At 33.0% G+C, this 27,488-nt stretch overlaps 2 protein-coding genes across 24 annotated transcripts in view; one reads left to right on the top strand and one right to left on the bottom strand.

Moving 5' to 3' along the window:
- LOC101735859 (periodic tryptophan protein 1 homolog) overlaps positions 1 to 5,013 on the bottom strand; it is a 13,697-nt gene extending 8,684 nt beyond the window's left edge. The window contains exon 1 of one of the 2 annotated variants that reach the window (XM_062672776.1): positions 4,874 to 5,013. The gene's annotated coding sequence lies outside the window, so the exon portion shown is untranslated. Of the gene's footprint in view, positions 1 to 2,823; positions 2,935 to 4,873 lie in introns of those variants that run through there. The other variant, XM_012697379.4, reaches the window with a different exon arrangement.
- Positions 1,124 to 27,488, top strand: LOC101744110 (zinc finger protein pita). 22 transcript variants are annotated; one of them, XM_062672758.1, is made up of 18 exons: positions 2,917 to 3,105; positions 3,404 to 3,677; positions 4,719 to 5,222; positions 6,173 to 6,327; positions 12,724 to 12,914; positions 13,366 to 14,044; positions 14,226 to 14,302; positions 14,511 to 14,633; positions 15,464 to 15,572; positions 16,014 to 16,188; positions 17,066 to 17,155; positions 17,313 to 17,402; positions 17,562 to 17,651; positions 17,764 to 17,853; positions 18,731 to 18,871; positions 18,947 to 19,047; positions 19,129 to 19,892; positions 20,187 to 24,138. In XM_062672758.1, exons 3-16 carry the CDS (start codon positions 4,789 to 4,791, stop codon positions 18,999 to 19,001), a joined length of 2,499 nt encoding a protein of 832 aa, XP_062528742.1. In that variant the 5' UTR covers positions 2,917 to 3,105; positions 3,404 to 3,677; positions 4,719 to 4,788; the 3' UTR covers positions 19,002 to 19,047; positions 19,129 to 19,892; positions 20,187 to 24,138. The 22 variants fall into 22 exon arrangements, with proteins under 22 accessions (XP_062528759.1, XP_062528743.1, XP_062528744.1 ...); XM_062672759.1 differs by lacking the exons at positions 2,917 to 3,105; positions 3,404 to 3,677; positions 4,719 to 5,222; positions 6,173 to 6,327 and adding exons at positions 1,133 to 1,397; positions 1,714 to 1,917; XM_062672760.1 differs by lacking the exons at positions 2,917 to 3,105; positions 3,404 to 3,677; positions 4,719 to 5,222; positions 6,173 to 6,327 and adding exons at positions 2,155 to 2,780; positions 10,800 to 10,985.

Genomic DNA, 27,488 nt, shown 5'->3' with positions numbered 1-27,488 from the left:
GTACAAATAACAACGAAAAAAGGGTCAATTGGGATGAGAATACGTGAAATGGAAACGACTTAAGTATAAATAGGTACAGGTTTGTAGGGTTATCTATGTAGTTATAACAGTATTTTTTAAATTTGTTGGTAAAAATTTGGCTTATTCATGATGTTTTGTCTAGAACTTTTATTTAAAATTATCAATATGTTATTTTATTGTTTGATAAATATTTATATTATCAGTTACGTATTGTTTTCTATTTTTAGATAAGCCCACTCGTTCGAATTTAGGTGCTTACTCTCCCATATACAGAATCCTTTGGGACAACAGTAATGTCCACGGTAGCGTGGTCTCCGTCAATGTTCATTCTGAGCTGTCCGATTGCGCTGAACTAATTTTAAGTGATGAAATAGATGTTTTTTTTAATTGTCTCACAACTTACAGGAAAAATCTGTCGCGGATCATTTCCCAAGTAAATATAAATTAACCATTAACCATAAGCTTAGTTGAGCATTATGCCGCATAATGCGCTCTTGTGCTGTAATTGGAAAACGGCCCTTATTGCAAAGGGACAATTTACTTCGCTTGCAAATCATTGGATAGACATTGCATTGCGGTATATTGCAAGTCCCAAGTGTATTTTTTGTAGGGAGTTTATGACCTCGTAACTAAGACCTTTAGGTCATGTCTTATTTTAATTTATATTCTTATTGTTATGAAAAATGATAATATGGAGTGAAATTAAATAAATTGAAATGAATATGATTAATTTGAGACATTAATCAACTGGGATAAAATTAAATGTAATGAGATGAGATGATATGGGATGAAATAGAATCTCAGTCAAATGGTGCTCATTTACCTGGATTTTTTCAGTGGACTTTTTGGAGGATCCCGAGAAAACGAAACAAAGCCGCTGGACGTCGGCTTTGTTTCGTTTTCCAACATTTGTGCACTTTTACAGAAATTAAACAGTTAATAAATCACCGTTATTACACATTTAAACCCGAAGAAACACTAAATAGACAAAATAAAACAAATCACACAACTTCACTCCTCGTATTCCCGCCAAAAAGTCTTCCAAGTGTAAGCTTGTGCCCATAGATTAAAATATTAGTGTTTATGCCTACCTAATGAGGTTGGCAGCTGTCAAAGTAGCGCTAGTGTGCATGGTTCCCATAACATTCAATATTCGTATGGGCGTTATTCATTAAAAATTATTTTATAGACAATGACACGTTGTTTTGTGCCAAAATGCTCAGAAACTGGAGTACATCACTTTCCGAAGGACAAGAAAATTGGAAGAAAGTGGTTAAAGGCTATTCGACGCGAAAAAAGTATTCCCACAAACAGTTCGAGGTTATGTCGTAAACACTTTATGGAATCGGACTATGAAAACATTAGTAAATATACGGGTATGCTTCTTTCTGTCAAATATTTCTTATGCATGACTAGGCATAGCACACATCTTTGTACTCTTATAATTTTTTTTCTCAAAAATGTTTATTTATGCACAATAATAGTTAGTAACATATTTCGCAAGAGGATTTATGCTGTAAGGAACATTTAATAACAAAAGTAAAAACAGACTGGCAGAAACTCATCCCTCATATAAGCTGTTACTGTTACTATCCTGTCTAAATCTGGGCATACATTATAATAAAAAGATTTTGAAACTATGGTTAGGTTTCCTTGTGATAATATATTTAAATGTTTTTATTTGTGTTGTAGGTGTCAAACATCAACATAAATATCTGAAGAAAGGTGTTGTACCATCTATATTTTCATGGAATATGAAACCAGCTTCTGAAAAGGCAAAAAGTAGAGAACAAAGATTACAAATTCGTAACCTAAAAAAACAGCTTTTTAGCCTGCCAAGCACTTCCCAGCACTGTGAAGATAAAGTATGCTTTTTTGAAAACAATATTATAAAAGGTATCTAATTTATTTAAGATATTTTTTATTTTTAACATATTATTTACAAACGGTATTCATATCACTTCCCGCAGGACAATCACATTGGGATTTTACACCATTCCCATCCTTATTAAGCTCGACATTAACTTCATACTGCATGTTTTATATCGTTTCCTACAATAGAGTAGAAAGTATTACAAACCGTATCAAAATTACAAAATGCCAAAATTTCACAATGCAAAACACAAAATGGCGGCTCTCTTTGACAACGGAACTAGCTACGCTAGCGACATTAAAATTTGACAAAAGCTTTAATCGACTGACCTCATTTGTTCGTGACGTCATTCATTTTTTTTTTGTTCATTTATTGTATGAAGCAGCACACTGTGTACGAACAGTGTTCACCGAAATCATCACCGTGAAAACTGCCGTAATAATTTTGAAAATAGTAATTTAATGTAACTTTACTTTCCATAGTCTATAAAACAAGGTAATTATACGCATTTTATTCTTTTGCCTGTCCTCCAATGAACTAATAAAAAACGCGTTTGGTACGTCAACTTCAGTTAAACTATGATGTCAAAATAGGGTTTTTTTGGAGGAAAGGTACCGTACTATCTACTTAATGGTCAAGTTTCTACTGTTATAACATTTTTTATGGTTTATCCAAAATAGTGTAGAATATGGTGATAAAAATAAAATAGTAAAGTAATGCTTTCTTATTATTGTATAGTTCGTTCAATTTAAACTGTGGTGGTTTTAATGTCTTTGAAATTATTTTCGGTGAATAAATCTTGTTTTGAGTTGTTTGACAATCTGACAATTCAGTTCCGTCAACACGATAGGAAAATTTCTTCTGGACTTCATGGTTGATAATCCAGGTGACAAATGAAGGTCTTATATTAAATAGGTATAATAACTCACGTGTCACGATGTTTGTCCGGGATGAACGCCGAAACTAACTATCCAATTTTAACGTTTTTAATTTTCGAGCTGTGTGCTTTGTTCCGACTTGACAGATCAGATAAATTAAGCTTGTCTATTAATTTATGGAAATAGTTATTTATGGCAAATTATTTGGTTTTTTGAGCTCAATCTGAACTCCATAAGTAACAGATGGCGGAGTGAGTTAGTTTATTGGCATGATGTTAAAGTGTCCGGGATGGGCTTAGTTATAGATATATAATAGGTGGCGCTGTATTCAAAGTAAGCATCCATTATTTCCATTCTAGCAAGAATTTACGACTATCTTAATACCTTATCTATGGGCGATACAAAGCAGACAAATTACCAATTAGGTGGAGATCCACGAGATGTATGAAATTTATAATGTACATTTTAGCAGAAACAAATTAAACTTATTACTTGATTTGATTATCAGATTATTTTTTATCATGAAAGACAGTAATTTCATTTTGAAGCCAATATATTTTTCATTCAAAATAATGAATGCCCAATAACGTCAGCAAATTCATGTAATAGCACAGTTTTACAATCCATACAGTTAGGAAACGGATGTACTTGCGTAGAGGAACGGTGGGGATCTGGCAGGGCGGCGGGCGATACGGAATACGGATGCGGCCCTCCATCGCATGATCGCACTTACTTTGCGCTCTTAAACACTAACGACAGACGTTGCCGTGTTTAACAAATTAAAATTTTGTGAAAATCGTTATTTGCGTTCATTATAATGGTGCACATTTGTTCTGTGTACGGACGTGGTTCAACAGCAAAATACAACAAGGATTTAAGATTTCATAATTTCCCCGTGATGCGAGGTAAGTTTATTTCCATTAATTCATTTTAGCTAACCAAATATCGTCTTTAGCATCTTTCAATAGAAGTTACGAAAAATGTAAACAAACTTTAACATTGAAACAGCCAAAATAAACATTATTTTGAATGCTTTAATACACCAATAGTGACAAGTTGGTTAGAAATCAATAATAATAAAATACAGACAAGATTAAATGAAAGAATTGCCACACTTTACGAAAAATCAATCTAGATTTGTTTACGTATTTATTAAGTTCTATTGAAATATAGTGTAGTATGTTAATTTATTTTGTATCTATTAATAATATCTGTCATTGTACGGGGCAGCGCGCACATCATATTGCATACCGATGCATTTTACATCCAAGTCATTTATTTTCGAGTCAGTTCGTGTACCACCATCAGCAAGACGTCGCGTACTCGCACAATGACATTTTTATCATATAAACAATAACTAATCAGTATAAGCATATCATTATACAATTACTCAATATTGGAGTTGTTATAATTATCACAACAGAGGGTTGTGTGGACAAACCATACAGTCATAAGTACTTAATAGTCTCTGTTAGTTATACCGTTATATTAAGTAGAGGCTAAAAATAATTTCAAAAGATAATAATCATGAATAAGAATAATAATATGATGGATGAGCAATATTTGGAAGTATGAAGATAGTATGTAAAAAGTTCACAAACCAGGTCATCTCTATAGCCACTACGTTATTTGTTTCATAATTTAACGTCAGGATAAAAAAAAGCAATTGTATAGGTTGTTCTGGTATAATTTGATATAAAGTTGATATATATAATAAAACAGCTTATTAACTTTATTATATGTTATGATTCCCACCTTTATGGGATATAGGCATATAAACACGCAATGCATGATCATGCAATATTTGATTATTTATTTATATAAAAGTGTATAATTGAGTACAATTTTTCTGTGAAACAATCACATATTTTTATTTTATTTTTTAAATTAAATTTGTGTCTTAATGTATACCCTCACTAATTATGTTACTGGATGCTTTTTTACAGGTGCCAGTTATGGATAGACGCTTGTCGAAGACCTGACTTGAGAGAAAAAAACATTGAACAATTATATAATATGTATATATGCAGCTTACATTTTGAAAGATGGACGTATATGAAAAAAAAGTTAAAAAATGCTGCTATTCCCATGTTAAACTTACCATGTACTTCAATAAACCCCAGGAGTACACAAAGAGAAGCTCCAAAAACAGAGATTTTAAGGAATTTGCACAGCAGGGGTGGTCAAAACCATATTGCAGTAACTTCAGTAGATGTATCTCTTATGACATCTACTAGTGGCCATACATCGCAGACTAAAAAAACAATGACAGATTATACACCAAGAAAAATAAAACTTCAAAAAGGACTCAATAAATGTGCCAAAAACTTGATGGATGCAGATGTCACCCATCAACAATTCTTACGAGGATGTGAACAGCTCTTAACACCAAATTTAAATAAAATTGTTAAAGCTCAGATCAATATAAAACCTAATTCTAGAAATAACAGGTATTCAAAAGAATTCAAATTTGTTTTGTTTAAATATTTTTTACTCAATCCCACATAATAAATCACTGGGAACAAATCACACTGTCATCCGGCCCCAAATTAGGATTTCCTGTCTTGTGGGTACCAGAGATTGACATACATGCTTATATACGTTTATATATATAGATAATAAACACCCAGATGAAAATTAAACAATACTTCATCACATTAATGTTCCTGAATTGTTGAAATTGAACCTACAACCCTCAGTGCAACAGTTAGTGCCTCCAACGACTGCACCACCGAATCAGACAGGACTTATATGCATATAACAGCATATAAGTTGTATTAAAAACATTATGTTTGCCTTCTAAACACTTTTGTTGATATTTGCAATACCTATATAAAAATTAGATTATATCTGGGAAGTTTTGTCACAGGTAATCAAATAATTATTGAAAGCGAATGTGCATTTTGTATGGCTGGAATGTGCATAAAATTTTAACTTTTTTATGACATACATCAGGAAAAAATTATGGGTCTATACGAAATTGATAACATTCAGAATCCATACACAGCTGGATATGACTTTACAATTATGTGAAGAAACATGTTAGGCTATTGCAAACAAGCAGTTGCTTACTCTTTTACCACATCTAGTAAAATCTACGAATCATTGGGGGAATAGACAGTAAATAAACTGTTAAACCATTAAACAGTTGTTTGCCTAATAAAACATACATTGCAGCATGTAATTTTAAAATATGGGCAGTCGTTTATGATCATTGATCAGTTTGATCACATTTTATAAGTAGATATATTTTTATGGATTGTAAAACTGTGGTAATAGTGTTTAATATTATATTGTTTTTTCCATATTTATTTTATGATCATTTTTTTCAAGGAATTTATTATAAATTGCCGATTTTATTTCATTGGTACTTACTGTATCATTCAATTGTGGTTTACAGTAAAATGCCACCAAAAAAAGCCAACCTCAGCGCCCGTAGCCGTGAGGCACGACGCAAACGTACTAAGAGAGCCCTCATGTCGACAAAACAAAACACGGCAGTAAACGCTATTGAAAGGATAAAAATACCACTAAACCAGTCTTCAAATCTTGCAGGCAGGTATTAGTCTAAGATCCGAAGTAAGATCGGCCCTCACTCAACTGCTCGTATGCCGGATGTAAATAACATTTCAAATATCAAATAAAATTTGTCTCTGAACACAATAATATCCTAAAGTATCCCGAAACATATGATAATGACCAATTAAATAAGTTTTAATTTTATTGACTTGCCAAATGAACTAGATTTTAATTTTAATGGAATGTGGCAGGTACCTACAACTCCGTATACTCGTACCTAGTACCTACCTACAACATAGACTATTATGTTGCCGCTAGGTTGTCTACCTTTTTCCATTATGTACCTACATACATTGTTGCATTTACATTACATTGTTGCCCTTGCCATGTACAAATACGTTAAATAAGTTATTGGTGATTGTACTCATCTTACCACTTGAAATATATTAAAATGTAAGAAAATCTATCGCGAATAAAGTAAAATAGAGCTGCTTGCACAAATCCGTTCTTAAATTAAAAACGTGGAGCAAGTAAATGAGTCGACTATTATCAAAGCCAGCAAAGTTACTTTTGGACAATTATTGGTAAATCAGAAAAACGAATTATTGACTTTGTATTCAATTGGCAGTCACAAAACTCTTCTGAACGACATCTTAGATACATAACAGGTTAAGTATTAAGTATTAACCTTTATTTAATGCAGGTTTTGAACCGTATTGTTTGAAGGAGACGATTATGTTCAAATCAATCTGTATTGACATGTCAATAACATTTTTTTGACCAAATGCACAGATTGCCACCTTTGATAATAGACGACTCAAATATGAATAAGGACAGAGAGGTAAGACGTGTACTATTATAGAATAGAGAAAGATGCGTTACAACAGCTCATACCCGAACCTGTAGAGTACTGTAGACCGAATGGTTACATACTAGTACACAGTCGACGTCGCCTTAAACTACGGCTCCCCTCGATCCATTAACGGTGCTTTTAGGTACCACAAGCACCGGTCACTGTCCTGGTCGAACCTGTCGCTTGCGACGAAGGGCTCGACGAGTGAAATAACCCATAGATAGACACAGCCCACTGAGTTTCCCGCCCGATCTTCTCAGTGGGTCGTTTTCTGATGCTGTGATAGATTCTGCGAAGCACTGCTCTTGCTAGGGCCAGTGTTAGCAACGCTCCCGGTTAGAGCCCTATAAGCTCACCTTACACGTCAAGGAGAAGCTAAAATAGCCTCCCAAGGCCATCGCATAGGTAGGAAAAAACAACAACTCCGTACGACGCGGCGACGATGCCGTAAAATGTACATTCGCATTTCTACTCTTAGTTAAAAAAACGGGGAAAATTAGTATGTTTTGTTGTATTACATTTATTACGTATGGAAAAGCGTTTTGGAGCGTAAAGTACGATAACAAAGATGTGTTTTCTGTTAATCGGTCAATAAATGGCGGCCATTAAAAATACCTATCAAGTTAGATCATCACTTGAAAACTACAACTACTACTTGTAAACATGAAATCCTTTCAGTGATTAAAATGATTTGTCTCTGAAAATTATAGAAAACCTAATTTTCAAAAACATTCTCAATACAGTTTTAATTTCAGTGATTAAAAAATATTTTTAATTATGTCAATAACAATATAAAGAAATGTGTGAAATAGGTACTTTAAAGTCATCCTTAACCGACGGATCACCACGAATCCGTGTCCCATTGATAATTTTTTTTTTCAAGAATGCTCTGGAGTATTTTGTGATCCGATGTCACGCTCTATTTTGTGCTTGTTTTGTCTACTGTACTTGTACGACATGAAATCATTAAGAATTTCTATATTATCTCCTGTATCAGAATCAGTCTCCTCAATTCACTAGTCCATTTTATACAATTAAGTGTACTTTTTTTACTTTTATTTACTTGAACCTTTTACAATGCAGTTTTGAGCATGAGTTTATAGATGATTTCGATTGGCCATTTCAAAGAACATTTCAGACCCAACCTCATAGTTTAATGTCTCCATCGTGGCTGTGAACGTAATTTTGGAGATAGTTTCAGCTGCGAAGGAGTTTAATAATTAAACTCCTTCGCAGCTGAATATAATAATGAATAATGATTGAATATAGTATGAATAATGATTGAAATTACTAGTTGATTATTAGTGACCGCTTAAGCTTTCGATTTTAGATTAAACTGCGTTAATAATAAGGGCCTTACACTTGGACTTAACCAAAGCCTTTCCTTATGTCCAAGTACTCTTGTAAAGATTGCTCGCCAGAAATGCGAGGAGCCAAACTCTGTGAATTGTTTTATTAGGATAATTTAGTGTTTCTTCAGGCTTAGACTTTGTAATAATGGTGGATTGTTTACAGTTTAACGTCTGTTTAAGTGCGTAAGGTCAAAAGGTCTTTGAAGTCATAGTAAATTCTCAAAATATTACTGATATTTGGTCTCGTTTCATGCCAATATACATTTTATAATCTGAAATAAATCAGTTTCATCTCATTTTGATTCATATCATTCCTCCTAAAATACTTTTTTTGTAATTGAAGATTTTTGACGGTACTAGCGATAATGGTATCTAAAGAAGTTATTCTGAAAAGATCCTACATTATTTAAAACGCACGTGTTGATACAATATAGTAAAGCGGAAGTGAACGTTTTTAATTTAAAAGTGAAATGAACTCAGGGTTTATCTGATGTTAAGTTGCCGCCGGACCTCATAGACAATAGGCTGGGTAGTGGTACCTACCGTGTAGGTTCACAAGACATTCAGCAAAGTTGAAGTCATTCATAAATTTTGTAAGACCTATTTCATTACAAAAATTTGTATCTGCCTGCGGAATTCGAACACCGGTATAGTTGTATCGCTCGATACTAATGCACCGCACGCCTTGTTCCTGAGACCACTTGGGTCACTTACGACTATGGTCACTTCGTTGGATTTTTGTTGCAAGCCGAAAAATAATGATTTACAATTCATTTGATTAATATTTACTACTAATATACAACTCAACCAAGCTAAGTTTGCACCTCGCATCGATTACGTCACACTGCCGCTTAGGTACGGTCTGAAAAAGGATTCGCTATGACTTTAAAAATGTAAACAAATATTTGTTAGATTTTACTTTGCATTTATTGTTTTTAACAATATATTATACATAGGTACATTAGAATATAACGATATCGGGTTTTTGTATTAAGGCCACCCGGGCATTTTTGCACTTTTTAAATTAGTATTCCAATTGCTCAGTAATAATTTTACTTAATGTTTCTTTTTGGAGTGTATAATTCAGATATCATTTTGCAATCTTGAGAAATTTATTTAAGTTTGGGATTTCTTTTCTAACTGTGTAAAATGAGTTAGTAATATTACTCAGAGCACAGAGGTCTAAACTGTCAAGTATAATTTTTTTAGGACGTTTGCGTTTTTTAGGAGGCTGTAGCAAAGAACATGATGCTGGTAAAGCAGCTGACTGCGATAATTGTTTGGCTTCTTTTTTATATTCATTAACGTCCTCATAAATATGCCGCAAGTTCGGTAAATAACCTTATCAATCAGACAGGTCATCCTATTATTAGCTTTTCTTCTTCGAAAACCTTCAATACTTTCATGATTATGTCTCTCCCTTCACTGTGTATCTATCACCTTTCCTTTCATTTTTGTTGCCCACAACAATCCAATCGAAATTTAGAAAAATGAACATTAATCGTTCAGTAACAACAGTTCAACAAAAACTTAATAACTAAACTTAAAAACAGTCCAATAATTTATCAAAACTTCAATAAAAAATATAACAAGAACAGTTAAAAAATTAAAATTCAAAGGATAGGGAGACGAAAAATCGTGTGACGTGTGTCGGCGAAAAATATGCTAACCGTACTGACGCGACAGGGCGATCGCGGGAAGGTGAGCGGGGAAGCGGGCGGGGCACCGCATTCCAGCGAGGTGCAAACTTAGCTTGGTCGCGTTGTACATTAATATTTAAAGTGAGACCAAATGAAATTCACAAGACTCCTCACGTCCCCAAAAAGTCCATATCCATAGACAAAAACACAGGCTTGCCGCGAATGTCATAACCGTCATTACTCATTAGTGTCAGACAACGCTGTCACGCAAGTTTTACCGAAGTACACAAATGCACAGGTGAAGCAAATTAGCGTAAGATTAATGCATTTCAACAGTAGAGTACGGATTCTATTTAAACTAAACCGTGAACGTACATCAGTGCTTTCCTAGATCCTGGTTTCAGAGCCATCCTCTAAATAGGGAGCCAAACGATTTCGATAGTAGCTTTGTTAGTTTTCAATCTGTGCTAATCAGTATAGTTGTGTGTAGCATGAAAATGGGCACAGCTAGGATTTTTTATTTATTTTGACGAATAGAATACTTCTGTAGCTGGCAATGAAACTATCAAAATATTCGCAGCAATACATATGAAAATTACTCTTGAATTAATAGTAAACAAAGATGTCGTCTTATATGAATCGTAAATATGCTCGGAATTATAGAAAACGCAAGTCAGAGGAAAGCTCGCGTCGAAAAGAATGTAAGAAGCCTAAGTCCAGTACAGAACGAATGCGAGAGCTACGGCAGCGTCGAAAAGAAAGCGAATCACCCAGATTATGTCATGAAAAATCAACGGTGCGAACTCGAAGTGCGCCTCTCGGTTAATTTTTTGAAGTTTTTTCCATTTTGTATGTCGTTTTAAAACAAAAAAAAGTGAAGTTATTTAATCCTAGAAAAAAAAAGATATCTGACAGGGGCAGGAGCCCTAATTTTAAGAGGTTACAGGAACCGATTGATAGATTTAGTTTGATTACCCAACTTGAGGCATGAGATCAAAGTTTCGACTCTGTTAATAAAATGGCTGTAATTTTCTTCAAACTGGACCATACGATTGCTTTACAGCAGAAATAAGTTTGTGTCAGTCAGTAATCAGCTTTGCAGGCCTGTAAGCTATTCCAACACTAGTGCTTTAGTACCTGACACAACTAAGAAAATAGTGTTTTTATCTTTATTTGTGTCCGATATGAAATTGGTAGCTTTTTATATATACAGTTTAAATGATGGCACAGCTGTAGTACAATACAAATGAGACTGACCTCATGAATTCACATTATCTAAAGTATAAAAAATCCTAACTTGTCGATATTGGTATCATTTCCTGTCTGATTAATAGCTAGACAATCATCAGATCCTTTTTTTACATTATCATTAACATCCTTTGATCTTAAATATTTAATTCATAGTAATCAGTTAAGTTACTGTGATTAAAATATTTAAGTTTCATTATTACATACACATTTAAATATGACAAAAGTTGGTTTTAATTTGGTCTCAATATTTTTTATTTTTAAATAAATGTTTTGATTACATACTTAAGTTATTAAATTTTAAAGTTGTTATATTGTTTGCTTTGATAAAATGAGCAAAGGAAAACAAGTTACCATAGTCACAAAGTGAGTGCAACCTTGTATAAGCTAGTTAAGTATGATCAATACCAAAATCAATGTTGCTTAAAAATTGCCAATGTATATGAGCATATTTGGAACTTTTTGTAAATTAAGGTAATTTGTAGAGTACATTCGCAAATAACAAACATGAGTAGTCATAAAAAATTATCTCAATAAACCACACTTCATGTGAGTCACTCAATAGAAATACAAAGCTAAGTAGAGGAAGGCAACAACTTGTCTGTATCACTGGCATAGCTGATTTCAATGATTGCTGGAGACCATTCTTATAAGTGAGAAGCCTAACTGATATTAGGTAATTACTTGAATACCTTGAAATTTAAATAGCAAGGTAATAAATTAAGTGTTACACAAGAAAGCAATTGTTACATCTGTCAGAATGTAATAATCATTCATCTCATTTTCATTCATTTTGAATTTTGAATTTGAATTTGAATATTAATGTGTATCTTAATTAAATTTTTACTGTTAAAAAAAAAAGGCTTTGTACCCCAAAACTTCAGTGAGAGATTCCTTGTCCTTAGGCTGTTGCCTGCTAGCGTGATTGTATACATGTAGAATACATAGCATTGTTTTTACAAAAAAAAAACATTATTAATTGCTTTTATTTCACAAGATTGAAGATTGCCATTCCTTGTTTGAAAATGAATTTCATATAATTTGATTAAAACTACATTATGGTTGTTGTATTTTTCCAATCTTTTAACAATTTTTATTTTCACGGACAACTGGGGTGTACTGTAAAAGTCAGGACTAATATAAGAGAACCATAAGTGATTAAGTCATAAAGTAGCTATAAATTACCTTCATGATTTGTGAAAACTGAAAAAAATATATAAGTTGTAGTTTTTTATTACGATGAATTTACATATTTTTTTAATTTACTTTGAGAAACTACAGACTCCTAAAAACCTTTAAAAAAATAATTACAGTTAGATGAATTAATTATTTATTACAGATACGATGCTGTTGAATGTGAAAGAAAATGCAGAATCTTTGGATAATTCGTGTGGCAAATTGGAATGTCGTGCGTGCCTTGAAAATGTTGAGAAAGCAAATTTAATAGACATTTTCCAATCATGGTCAACAGAACAGTTTAGTATGGGAGTCACTCTTGCTGATGATCTGTGTAAATTAACTCAAGTACAGGTGAGATTCTGTGATTTGTATATTATTGTTTTTGCTTAGAAGTGCTATAGATTTAAATTGTATTCAGATTGTGATGCTGTGAAGAAGTCTGTAAATCGGAAGTCGATTCTTAGTTGTTCCATGATTGATTGATTTTTATATTAAAGTGAAATAATTTAATTTATTTCTCGTTCTTTATAATTTTATCTGAGTCTCCACAAAATTTAAGTTATTTTTAGACTACTCTGTGGAATAGTTTATGAGCCATTGCTATAGCCCATGGGCACAGCCATTGGAAGAATTCTCAAATATGCCAAAATATAAACTTAACGTTAGCATCTAAAAAAATGCTATTTGTGGTATTTTCTGGCATTGCTTTTGTATAGGTAGTAGGTTTAGTATTTTTATATAGCACAACAGGAGAAGAGTTCAGCCCACATAGTTTTTATCAAAATCTATTGCTTTGTTTCAGATATCCATCACAGATCCACATTCCAACTTTATATGTATGCCATGTCATCAAAAATTATTAGATTCATGTATATTTATTGCAAAAGTTCAAAAGAGTCAACAAATCTTAAATGATAGGTACAATGCAATGTCTAACAAAAACAACTGGCCTAAACCTATAGAAGTACAAAAGAACATCGACAGTACTGTCTTGGGAGAGAGTACAACAGTGGAAATCAAACAAGAAGTTATTTCCGAAGATGAGGCTACAGACTTTGTTTTGAATTGTGATAATGCTGATCAATTGATGGAAATTAAAATTGAGCCTGAAGAGTTTGAGGAACCTGAAATTGAATCTGATGTTGAAAATAAAACAAAAAAGCCAAAAAATGAGGAACAAGCTTTAAAGAATGAATTCAAGCATAATAGTATAGAATTTACAAATCCAGTATTGCCAATGCCTCAGAATTCATTGCCTGACAGAATATCTGACTTGATGGAAATTAAAGTAGAGCCTGAGGAGTCAGTGGAGCCTTTAGAATCTGAAATTGATTGTGAGACTGCAGAGACTCAAAAAAATCAATTGAATGTTGGAGAAGATTCGAAAAATGAATTTAATTTTGATAATACAGATTCGTTGAACCACAGCCCAGTAATGAAGGTCTCTCGGGATTTATTGCCTATCAAAATAACTGTGAACGGTGAGTTTTTTTTGTTTGTTTGTGTACCTTTATCTATGACTGTAAAGGATCTTTCTGTCAGCAATCATTATGATTGTCTATGGAAATTACTAACCACCTTACGTATAATAATAAATATGCTGTTGAATATTGAATATTGATTAGTCTTATCTGAAATTTAATATTAAAAAATGATTTACAGGTTCAATACCTGCAGATCAATTTGAGAAAATCCCTGATATGAGCATAGACAGACATGTACTAAATGGTGACGAAGTTGTGAGTATACTTTGATTATAAGCAAGTCTGAAGGTGGGTGGCGCATTTACGTTGTGGATGTCTATGGGCTCCAGTAACCACTTAACATCAGGTGGGCTGTGAGCTCGTCCACCCATCTAAGCAATAAAAAAAAAGCGATCTAATAATTCTTGAGAAAGGGAGAGCAAGAGACACTGTGAGAATGATATTGTGTCTTGTTACGTTTCAGAGTCCCGAAGTGTGTGTTAAACATGAACCAGATAGTGACAATGACGACACTGAATTCATGAATGAGATGCCTTTGGAATGCATGCTCTGTATGAAATTATTTAGCAGTGTTTCTGAGCTCAAGGTATGTATGTTTTAAACAAGGAGTAATTCTAATTTTAGCATACCATTCCCAATTACAAACTGAGTTAATAGAGATTTAAACCAAGGCCAACTCTCAATATCTACGAATTGAAGTCGTCGTGGTCTAAGGGATTAGACGTCGGATGCATTCATATCTAGCGATGCACTGGTGTTGGAAACACGCAGGGAGAATTTTTTTAATAAAACGTTAATTAAAAAAATTTTACGATTGACCTACAAGGTGAAGGAATAACATCGGGTAATAAAAATCAAACCTGCAAAATTATAATTTGTGTAAATACTGGTGGTAGAACGTCTTGTGAGTCCGCACGGGTAGGTACCACAACCCTGTCTATTTCTACCGTGAAGCAGTAGTGCGTTTCGGATTGAGGGGTGGGCGCAGCCGTTGTTCTGTAAAAACTGAGACCTTAGAATTTGTATCTCAAGGTAGGTGGCGGCATTTACGCAGTGCTGGGTACGTACGTGTGTACGTGACGGTACACCGTCTGACCTGGTGTTAAGTGATTACCGGAATCCATAGACACCACAACGTAAATGTCGTCACCCACCTTTAGACGTGCAGTATATTATCTGAACTGTATAGTAATTAGGCAAATCACAGTTAACATGTTTCTAATGAAATAAATACTGTATTCTTATGTCATTAATACTGTTTTTCATTAGAAAAATTGAGGATTTGCACGGGTGCTTAAGTTTAACAGTTGTTTGGTTGGAAACGAGAACTTCAGATGTCTTGTCATGATTCTTTAGGCCATGACGACTCGGATGCTCAAAAATAAAAAGGCCTAAAAGTCCTTATTTTGCTTTCAGGGACACGTCGTTGCTCAGCATTCCTACGTCTCGGTCAAGAGGAGATCTGACTGTACAACTAGAATTGCTCGCAACAATTCAAAATATGTCTGTACATTATGTAAACGGAGTAAGTGATAATTATTAATGTGGGAAACTGTGAGAAGCGTGAAGAATAGAAATAGGTGAGGTGGACAGACTGGCGCACACCACAGTACAACAACATTGAAGATTGTATTTGTGAATGTACTTAAAAATTAAAAAAAAAAGCTCTTCATGTCTCCTCACAAATCACTGATGTTACAATATTTAACTTTGACAATACGGAAATACTTGGGTGATAGTGTTTTCCTTATTATTCATACATTGTAAAAATATTATTTTCTAATGTGATCATTGACCTAACGTCTGAAGACAGGTTGGCACCAATACCTGTCATTTGTTTTACGATAAATTAACTCATACAGCAAGAAGGATAGATGCTGATATATCTTCAATCCCATGAATGTTGTTCTGTTTATTTATAATAAATTATCCAATATTATGATCATCCTCATTTATTATATTACAGGTTTCGTAACGTCAACGGATCTTATGGTGCATGAAACATGTCACGACAAGTATGCTTGTTACGGATGTCGGAACAAATATGATACATTCGAACAGCTATCAAACCACACCAAGACATGTACAGCCGTCCAATCCAAAAAACAGCAACAGCCGAAGACTTTGGAGGATGTTAAGAGGTAATTATGTGAGACTATACTTATATAATAGCAGTAGCCGTTCCACAACATACATTAATCAAGTAATTAACCTTTTGGAACGAAGTTCCTTACGGCAGGCTTGGAGGAGATAGGGATTTTGCTGCGCGACCGAACTGAAAAAAATGTGATAGTAAAACCGTAAGAAAAAGTCCGTGGAATAAAACCGTTAAATGAGACGTGCGGAGGCGCGACAGTCGTATACACAAGTGACTAGTTTATAATACTTTTATCTTTCTCCTTCTTTCTTTTCGTTGTCTCATCCCTTCTCTCTCTATTACCACTCCACCCCGCCAATGCATAGTATATACTCATGAATTCATGGACAAGCACGTGGCGAAAACTCACATTATAGATACATTTTACTCGTGAGTAGCCACGTTTATTTTCATATAATTTCAAATCGTCAAAACAATAATATAGTAACAGTAGCAAGTGAACTAACAAGTGACTTGAATGCAATTGACAGTGATAATAGTGGGAAATTATTCAGTGCAAAAGAATTAAATACGTAAGTATTAGTTTATTTATAAATATAAAATATTTTACATTGGTTAATATTGTGTGTACGTACTAAAATCTTTGTAAGGTTTTCTAGGTTATCTTTCTTGCTGTTTTGAGGGTCATACGGAAAAATTGAGAAAAAAAACTACGAAACTTCATAGAGATTATATATGTGTAGTGTGCGTGTGCGTGTGTGCGTGTGTGCGTGTGTGCGTGTGTGTGTGTGCGTGCGTGCGTGCGTGCGTGCGTGCGTGTGTGTGCTTGTGTGCGTGTGTGTGAATGTCTTAAAAGTTAATTCTGTCCTAAATATATATACATGTTATTAATAATTCTATTTATATTTAATCATTTTTAGTACTGCAAAACCACCAAAAACCAAAGCAGAGTATCAAAAAGCGTATAGGGAACGCGAAAAAGCTAAAAAAAATGAAAATAAGCAAGAAAGGTACGATATAAAGCAAAGATATCCTCTAAACGAATGAAAATATTTAAAAAGTTTATTGATTATTTATTTAAATAATTAAAAAAAAAATCTCCCTTCAATTCCAAACATTTAAATATATATATATTTTGATTATTCTATTTTTATTAATCATTTTTAGTACTGCAAAACCACCAAAAACCAAAGCAGAGTATCAAAAGGAGTATAGGGAACGCGAAAAAGCTAAAAAAAATGAAAATAAGCAAGAAAGGTATGATATAAAGCAAAGATATCCTCTAAACTAATGAAAATATTTAAAAAGTTTATTGATTATTTATTTAAATAATTAAAAAAAAAAAATCTCCCTTCAATTCCAAACATTTAAAAAAATATATATTTTGATTATTCTATTTTTATTAATCATTTTTAGTACTGCAAAACCACCAAAAACCAAAGCAGAGTATCAAAAGGAGTATAGGGAACGCCAAAAAGCTAAAAAAAATGAGAATAAGCAAGAAAGGTACAATATAAAGCAAAAATATCTAGTAAACTAATGAAAATATTAAAAAATTTATTGAATTATTTTTTTAAGTTTTAAGTTAAACAAAAAATTTATTTTTAATCATTTTCAGGACCGCAAAACCACCAAAAACAAATGCAGAGCATCAAAAGGCATTCAGGGAACGTCAAAAAATGAAGAAAATTAAAAATAAACGAGAAAGGTACAATACAAAAATATCGATGTGTATGTATATGTCGGCGTTAAGCCAGGGTTTTCACACATAAGTTCTTTTACAATGAAAATACAATACAATTCTATAAAACTTTAACATTACTTGTTTACAACAAAAAGCCACGCCTGTGTTATTCAGTGGTTCTTACACAATTAGCCATTTTGTGTTGGTTATAACAACTACAACTTCTTTTATACAAAAAATGCAATTACTGCGAAACAATTCACAAAATATAGCTTAATATTCACAATACGTATTTTAGTGATTTTTACATGACTGACATTTAATTTATTTTACATGAATTACTATTCAGTAATTGTTATTATCCAGCCTAATCATAGATGGCGCCAACAACATCATTGCATAACAATTACAATACTTAATTAAATTATTAGTACTGTTAATTATAATATAAATTATTATTAATATTTATGCTTTATTAATATTTAATCATTTATACAGTCATTTGTGCTTTTAAACAATAATATAAACATTAAACATATTCTGAACATTTTCACATCAAAACAGTGTCTACTAATTATTAAATATGGTAGAATAACAATTTTGTTGCTATTAATAAATAAATATTAACATAGAATAAACTAAACTATATATTATTATGTTAATTATTGCCAATGGTGGCGTTTGCGCCCATATATACATACGAGGGTGCTCCCTTTTTTCGAATTTTATTTTTGGCCTCATCTACGAAAAAGTATTATTGTAAATTAGAAAAAAAAATTACTTTCTGAGTTTAGATAATAATTCGTGTGTGGAGTGAAAATATATAAATTCAAAGAAAAGAAGCACTTAAATGTATATATGTATACATTTTTTTTTTTTCAATTTAAATATTTTCTTTTAGTAACGCTGCATTAAATGCACCATCTAAAACTAAAAAAACTCAATCTGAACACTGTAAAGAGTATCAGCAGAAATCTAGATTGAAAAAGCAGCGTGTTCAACTTGATGCTTTACTATTTGAAAAGAGTGAAGTTCCACAATCGTAAGATATTCATTTTTGTAATTCACATTTACTACGTAAAGAAACCCATTTAAATGTTTAATATTTTAATTTCAGAAAAAAAATCAAGTTGATTGATACACAGAATGTAACAAACAAAAATTTATTATGAGACACAACGAAATTTTGACTGATCACATTGAATCATCTAAAGAGCTGTATGTATTTCAAAATTTGTATCCAACTTTTTTCATATATTTTTAAATTTTTTCTTTAAAGCATATAACTTTTTGTCTTAGGTTGCATGATACTGATAATTTACCAACACAAACAGGCAGGCATATTCTCAAAAATCAGTCATAAATCTTCCATTCCAAGCGAGCAACATACCGAATGTTCAAAGCCGAACGCCATTTTACAGCGTTTAATAAACATTCCTGGAGACGGCAATTGTTTATTTTATTCTCTCATTGAAGTCCCAAGGCTCAGAATAACACCATCAGAACTCAAAAAACAATTACTGGAATCTCGATATTTTCATACCTGCCAAAACCCAAATAATGCAAGATTTATACTTGTTAGTGAGTCCCAATACGGAGATTTAGATTGCTTATCGATATTTTCAAGAGAATACAATCAAAATATTTGGGTGCATTTTCATTTCTTCGATACCAACACACGTCAAAAAAAAGTGTGGTTCTGTTATTTTATTGTGAATGATACACAAAACTTCATTCACCTCCATCTTCGCAATCAGCATTTTACTCCGTATATTGAAGTACAGGAAACAGTCAACAGGCTATTACTCAATATATTGAAACACAAGATATGATAATGGACAACAATATTCGTAGTCAAGACTCTGAAGACTGTATTTTTGAAGGTCCTTCAAACTTTGAAAATAATAAAGCAGCCGAAGAAAATTCCGATGCAAGTGAAATTGAATTTGATGACGAAAACGATGTGATTGAGATGGAATTTATAGAAAAGCATGTCACAATTCCAGTTTACACAAATTATTATTCTGACGAAGCATGTTGCGGATAATAACATGTACTTTTAGGTTAGGAATATTGTGTTCTTTTTTTTTATAATAAATAAATTTACTTCTTGAAAATTATTACCAACACAGCAGTAGTCATCTAGATTTTTTCACTGGCTTTAAAAAAATACTTTTGGACATTCTTGTGCTGTCTGTGATAGGCTTTGGTGGATGAAAGATTTAAGTGAGACATCTAGTATACACGAGAATATTTTACAAAAAATATTGCCGGTATTTTTTTTACTTTAATCAATTTTGTATCTTTATTGGTACTTCATTTTATTTTATTACTATATGTTCTTTTTGCTATTTCAGAATTATGTATGTGGTACAAATGTTGACATTTGTTCTACGTGTAAAGTGGCTTTAAGCAAAGAAAAAATACCTTTAATGGCGACATACAACGGTTTTTCATACCCAATAATTCCATCTGATTTACCAACATTAAATTATGTTTAATCAACAAATCAACAACTATTCATTTCACCGAGAATTTATTTCATGCAAATACGAAGACTTAGACATGTTCATGGTCAATACGGTATTTATGGTCAAATTATAAATGTTCCAATTTAAGTTAATACAATGGTAAACGATTTGCCTAGAAATATTAACGATAACCATTGCGTTTATGTACACTTAAAGAAGAAATTAGTATATAAAAGCAGTTATGTTCATGGCCTCATAAATCTAAAGAATTTTAAAAAATGGTTGACTTGTTTGGTAAAAACTCCGCTTTATATTTACTACAATATCACAATCGACAATACCTTTTTAAATAATAATAATAACGAAGCAGCTCCGGAATTAGTGATGATGTCAGTGAGCATGTGCCGATTGAAGATAATCTCACAGCTGTGCAGAGAAAAAGAAGACGAAGAGAATGATGGAGAAGATGAACAAGAACATGCCAATATAGTCTTCGAAAATGATCCTTATGCATTGATAGCGCAATATCCGGATTCTACAATCAATGCATCAGCATCATGCAAATAATTGCAAAATGCAGCACTTAGCAAACTTGGTGCTGTTGCAAAAAAAAAAGAAAACTTGATGGACACTCAACAATTCTGCGAATTAATGAGATCGGCAAATACAAAAAAAAAAATATCTATTAATGAACATTATTCATCATTTACTAACTCCAAATCTGCTCAAGTTTTCTTCACTGGTCCAGCTGGTAGTGGTAAGACTTTTGTCATTAAACTTATAATGGAAATTTACAACCGATTTACTGACAATGATGGTTACTGCAATGCTTACATAACTTGCGCTTCAACTGGCAAAGCTGCTGTGGCAACTGATGGTACAACAGTTCATACAGCTCTTAAAATGCCAATTTCAAAAATGTTACCTTTATCATTTGAAACGTTACATTTGTACAGATCACTTTTTAGATATGTTAAAGTATTGATCATTGATGAAATAAGCATGATCAGCGCAGAACTATTAGGCAAAATTGACATGCGTTTAAAACAGATTACCGGAAGAGGTAAAGCTGACTTTGGTGGCATAGATTTTATTTTAATTGGGGATTTACGACAAGCACCACCAGTAAGGGCAACAGCCATATATAAGCCAGTTAAAACAAATATTTTTGGACCTTATTTGTGGAGAACATTAAAATTTTATCAACTGACTGAAGTAGTGAGACAGACTAATGTTCAATTTTCTAATATTCTAACTAAGATAGGCAACGGAGATCCATTGGATAAGGCTGAATTTCAAATTATTGAATCCAGATTTTTTACCAAAGAAGATGCCGAAAGATTGTGTCCTCATGGAGTTCGTTTGTTTTATGAAAACGTTCGTGTTGACGCTTACAACAATTATGTTTTGCAAAAATTTGAAAAAAAAAAAATTTCTGCAGCTGACGATGTGATCATTGGTTCAAAAAGTCGTGAACAAGAGACTAATTGTCGTCAGAAACTGCATAAAAACAATCTCAATGAAGTCGGTGGGTTACCATACCAAATTACTTTTGTTAAATCTATGTATTACCTTATTACCACTAACATCGATATAACTGATGGCTTATGTAATGGTTCAGTGGGAAAGTAAGTACATATGGATTTTGATGAAAACAACACCGTTTGGTTAGTTTGGTTAGAATTTTTTGGTTCGAAAAAGATAGGTTATAAAAAGAAAGAAAAAAAGCTGCTCGACTAGCAATTCAATTTGGTATCAGTAATCTTGCTGTACCAATTGAATTGCGTTCAGCGAACATCCCATTGACATCAGATAAGAAAGTTACTGCGAAACGGAAGCACTTTCCTTTAGTTTCGGCTGCTGCGATGACCATCCACAAATTACAAGCTGGAACATTCGATGAAATTGTTTACGAATACAATAAGGGACATCCACAAGAGCTTGTTTATGTTGCGCTATCTACGTAACAAACATCGAAGGATTGTTTATTGTGACACCCGAATGATCCAACTAACTTCATATTCCACCATAATCGAGTGCAAGCATCATCAAAGAAAAGTTTGCTGCAAGAATTTCAGAGATTGTCGTTAAATCCTAAAGCCCAAACGATCTTGGATTTTCTTCAAATTAAAAATGGCATTTCCATTATCACATTAAATTGTCAAAGTCCACAAAGCCATAGATTGGATTTGTCGGATTCTGTAATTCAAAAAACTAATTTCTTACTTCTTTCCAAAGTTTGATATTCCTAATTTCAACTGCATTGCCCATTCCAAGCGAGATTACGTACGTACAGGTGGAGTTGCTATCTATCAAAATAGCAATGACACTACTAATATTTTAACAACTATTTTTTTTTCCTACCTATGCTGGTAGCCTTGAGAGGCTATTTCAGCGTAACCTTAACTAGTAGGTGAGCTCACGGGGCTCAAACCTGACGACGTTGCTAACACGAACCCTAGCAAGAGCCGTGCTTCGCAGAATCTACCACCGGATCGGAAACGCGACCCACTGAGAAGATCCGGCGAGAAACTCAGTGGGCTGTGTCTGAGGGTTCATTTACTCGTCGAGCCCTTCGTCGCAAGCGACGGGTTCGACGAGAACGGTGACCGGTGCTTGAAGTACCTGAAAGCATCGTTAGTGGATCGGGAGGATCCGAAATGACGTGTTTTAACACCAAACATGGACATAATCTTAAAAAATACTGGCGATGTGAATGTTAGACGTACAGGAGTTGGAGACATTTGTTCAGCTCACATATGTTAAACGAACAACGGAGTTGAAACTGTCATGGTAATAGTCTACATTTCAACAAATAAAAAAATTGAAGATGTGAAACATTTCATCCATCGAGCGCTGCTAGAATATACTGATGAGGTTTCTGAAATACTTGGTGGAAACTTCCATCAGCTTCCGATGGTTTTATCTGGAGACTTCAATATCAATTTTGCAGATGAAAAATCAGAACCACTAAGAACATTTCTTTTAGAAAAATTTAAGTTACATATAAATAACAATCCAAAAGAATCGACATTACAGATAAGGTACTACTATTGATGCTGTTTTTTCGAGGTATTTGCATAAAATAGAATCACAAACATATGTATCATATTTTAGTTACCACAAGCCAATAGGTTCAGCAATAGAATTTAATGACGAGACTGATTAATAAGAATTACTTATAATAATAAACGTTTTTTGTAATTATTTTTCTATTTCTATGTAATTTTATGTTGTCAAACAAAAATAAAGAGCCATATTTTGTTATTTTAATTGATAATTTGAATTACGATTTTTTTTTATTTTACGTAATTTGTTATTTCCTAAAATACTGGATTTCCTAAATACTTTCCTGTACTTAAATAAAAACTAATCAGTAAAATTTAAGAGAAAAATCAAGAAAACCAACATAAAATTGAGCACGATTTTTTTTTTTGCCAATTGTGTCGATTCTACATTAGCCGAAGGAACTTCGTTCCTACCTGGTGTCCCACGACACCAAATCTTTTTATTTTTGGATATGGTACGTCTGTCCTAAGTTAGGATAGAAGTTAGTGAGCGCGTAAAGTTCATATTTTCTAAAAAATTGAAGTAGTTTTGTGATTATGTCTAGTCTCAAATGTGTTTTGCACACACGGGTACAACATGTGACGTACCTCCTGTATGGTAGATGTTAAAGAAAACGCCAAAGGGTCAACAACATGGCAAAGATTAAATTCAATCGGAAGAGTGGTGTGTGAAGCTCAACACATATATTCATATTTTTTAAGACAATCGTATCTATGATTACAGGAAATATTGTGAATCTCCATTCAAAAAAAGAAACAACAGAAATAAAGTTAATAAAAGAGTTAATTCGAATCGAAACAGTCACAGTGAAGTGGAACAACGGATTGGAAGTGATACATTTGAAAGTGATTAAGTGTCAATTTGGTTTGTTACAAGGTGGCATACTATATGCACAACGAAATTGGGTGAAATGTGAACGGCTGCGTTAGTGTAACAACGTTTTTACTACATAGTTAATAATAAATCGGTTTAGCTATAAGAGTTTACTAAATAGAACTAATCTTAGGCCAACCAGACGAGATAATAAACGTAAACAAGCGGACCGTTACTGAGTTACATTGCGATAGCGAGGGATTATTATCTCTGTCCTTATCACTCGTACGCGCAGTTATGGCGTCAGTTGGTCGACAACAGCTGTCGTTGTGTGTTTCGTGGTACAGGAAAGCACTGAGTATCGCAGCTGTCAACATTTGGTCCTCCATTTTGTGAACAAGTTCATTCCTGTTTGGATTGCGTTCGAAGTGTTATAAAAGTCGAGGACAATTTTTATAGCAATATTGACAACATGATTGATAATACAATAGATAGTTTTATCATAAACACAGCAGACTCGGACTCTTCCGACGAATCATCTTTGTCTAGTACAGATGACAGCGATTAAAATTCGAACTTTGTAATAATTTATTTAAATAAAAATGTTTTTTACTCCTGAAACTTTGTTTACATTTTTTATCTCGTCTGGTTGGCCTTACATTACAGGATTTTCTCAAAAACATGTATTAAAGTTGTTTATCTTAATTTGTTTTGTTTTTACTAAAGAAAGTGTGGTTTCGTCAATTTCTATTTATTTGGTGTATTTTATTATTATAGATCCAATGCCTTGAAGTTTTAATGTAATTTTCCACCAATATAGTAAATGGAGAAAACTTAATTTGTAATGATCAATGATCATATATTTTATTTGTGTGATGTCGACAGACATTAACTTAATGCATATTTGAGAGCAGATGTTCAAATTGTCAATGAATCCCTAGAAAATCTTCTACTACTGGAATGGTTCAAATCAAAATAAATTCATTAAAGTGAGTTCTTCTAAACTCAGTGCAAGAGAAGTATGCCAATGAGAATTTTAAAATTTAATTTGTTCGCATAAGATAGAAAGACAAAAAATACATGTAAAATGTAAAATATCGTGTAGTAAACGTACTTATTTGTGTGTCTGAATGTGCTCAGGCTCAAAATTTCAATACAGCAAAAGCTCCCTATTCGTGTTTTCTTCATTCACGTTTTCACTCAAATTCAATTCAAATTCAAAATCATTTATTTCAACTTAGATGTCAGTATGACAGACACACTTGTTGAATGTCAAAATAAAAATAACAATATTAACTCTACCACCGGTTCCAAAAAAAGCCACAGTCCTGAGAAGAACCGGCGAAACAAACTCAGCGGGTTTTTTTTTGTTTTTTCTCAAATATTTTCTTTTTTTTAAAATAAATAATAATATATACAATAAAGGAAAAAAACATGTCAAAAAATACAATTAAAATAATAATAATAATGAAAAATGAAAAGGCCAGGAGCGAAAGCCTCATTCCCACGTAGTGCCATCTAGTAAATCCTTAACTTTATAATATGCCTTGTTGCACAAACATTAAGCGGATTAAAAAAAACGCAACTCAATTTCTATATTAGCGGCTAAAGATTTCTGTATTCGCGGATCCAAACGGTACATTGGTACATACACATTGATAAAAAGGATTCCAATATGTAGGTATCCAACTGAATATACTTTGTAAAATCGCTTTTTCATATTCTCGGTTTCTCTATTCGTGGCATATTTACGGAATATTTACTCTGCGAAAACGGGAATTTTTACTGTATAGTTGAATTGTGCGCGTCACATGCGTTTTGGGTTCAGATATAGCATGCTTAAGCCTATGGTAGTTTGCAATTACAGCACAAGAGCGCATTATGCGGCATAATGCTCAACGTTGAATGTTCCAACTACAGCAACGCTTCGCACAATCGCGCACTCTCTAAAGTACTGCTCTCGCGTGATACTCGCAATTGATACCGACTCAGTGACAGAAAATTGACAAGTGTTTTTTCTTTAAGTTGACATTGATCGAAATTTTGTTTATATTATCGTTAGTAATATTATTTAATGTTGAAAAAAATTGTAAGGCTTTCGTTTCGTCGTAGTTTCTTAGAAATAATCAATGTTAATTACAACTGTGCTGCTAACTTAGCGCACTCTGCTGATGCATTTGAAAACTAATTCACGTTCCAATTAAGCTTCAGCATAATTCGGCATTGTGCGTCACTGAGTCGCATTATGCTCTGTAATTGGAAAATTACCTGTATGTATAAAACAAAACGCATCTCTGGGTTAGATATGAAAAAAAAAATGTTAATTAAAATTTCTGTAAACTTTTTTAAAAATAACTTTAATTTTTTTAGTAAAGAAAATTAATTCCGTAAAATTAATTTATGTACTTAGAACTGTTCAATTGAATGATTACTTTCCTTAAATTGAATTTAATATACAGGTGGATAGAATGAGTTGTTAATTTTATCACAATGGCATAGTATATGTCAACTTTATGAATCTTTGAGTCTCACGGGAAGTAATTAATGAAGCCTAATTATATATAGTGGCAATAGTTTTTAAAAATGTAATTATATATTCCACATTTTTATCCTAAACGATTCATTCGTAAAGTTGGAAGTCGTCGTGGCCTAAGGGATAAGACGTCCGGTGCATTCGTGTTGAGCGATGCAACGGTGTTCGAATCGGGCGGGTACCAATTTTTCTAATGAATATTCACTCAACAAATGTTCACGATTGACTTCCACGGAGAAGGAATAACATCGTGTAATAAAATTGAAACACGCAAAATTATAATTTGCGTACTCACTGGTGGTAGAACCTCTTGTGAGTCCGCGCGGGTAAGTACCACAGCCCTGCCTATTTCTGCCGTGAAGCAATAATGCGTTTCGGTTTGAAGGGTGGGGCAGCCGTTGTAACTTACTTGCGACCTAAGAACTTATATCTCAAGGTGGGTGGCGCATTTACGTTGTAGATGTCCATGGGCTCCAGTAACCACTTAACACCAGGTGGGCTGTGAGCTCGTCCACCAATCTAAGCAATAAAAAAAAAGTTGAAAAAAAGTTGGCCTAAAATGAGTAATCACTTTCCAGCCGTTCATATGAAAATGTTTTGTTTCTATTTAGTGATTCATGTAAAGATGTAGCTCATAAAACGTGTAATGTAAAAAATATTAGTTTTGTAAATTGAAATGCTTTAATTTAATGAAATATGTACATACATACTTAATTGTGATTTGTGTTATAATGAAAGTGACTTTTTTTTAAATATTATGTTGTAGTATGGAA

The sequence above is a fragment of the Bombyx mori genome, chromosome 15, assembly GCF_030269925.1.
Source record: "Bombyx mori chromosome 15, ASM3026992v2".
Lineage (NCBI taxonomy): Eukaryota > Metazoa > Arthropoda > Insecta > Lepidoptera > Bombycidae > Bombyx > Bombyx mori.
The sequence above is the reverse complement of the archived record's forward strand: the minus strand, read 5'-3'. Positions and strand labels throughout refer to the sequence as shown.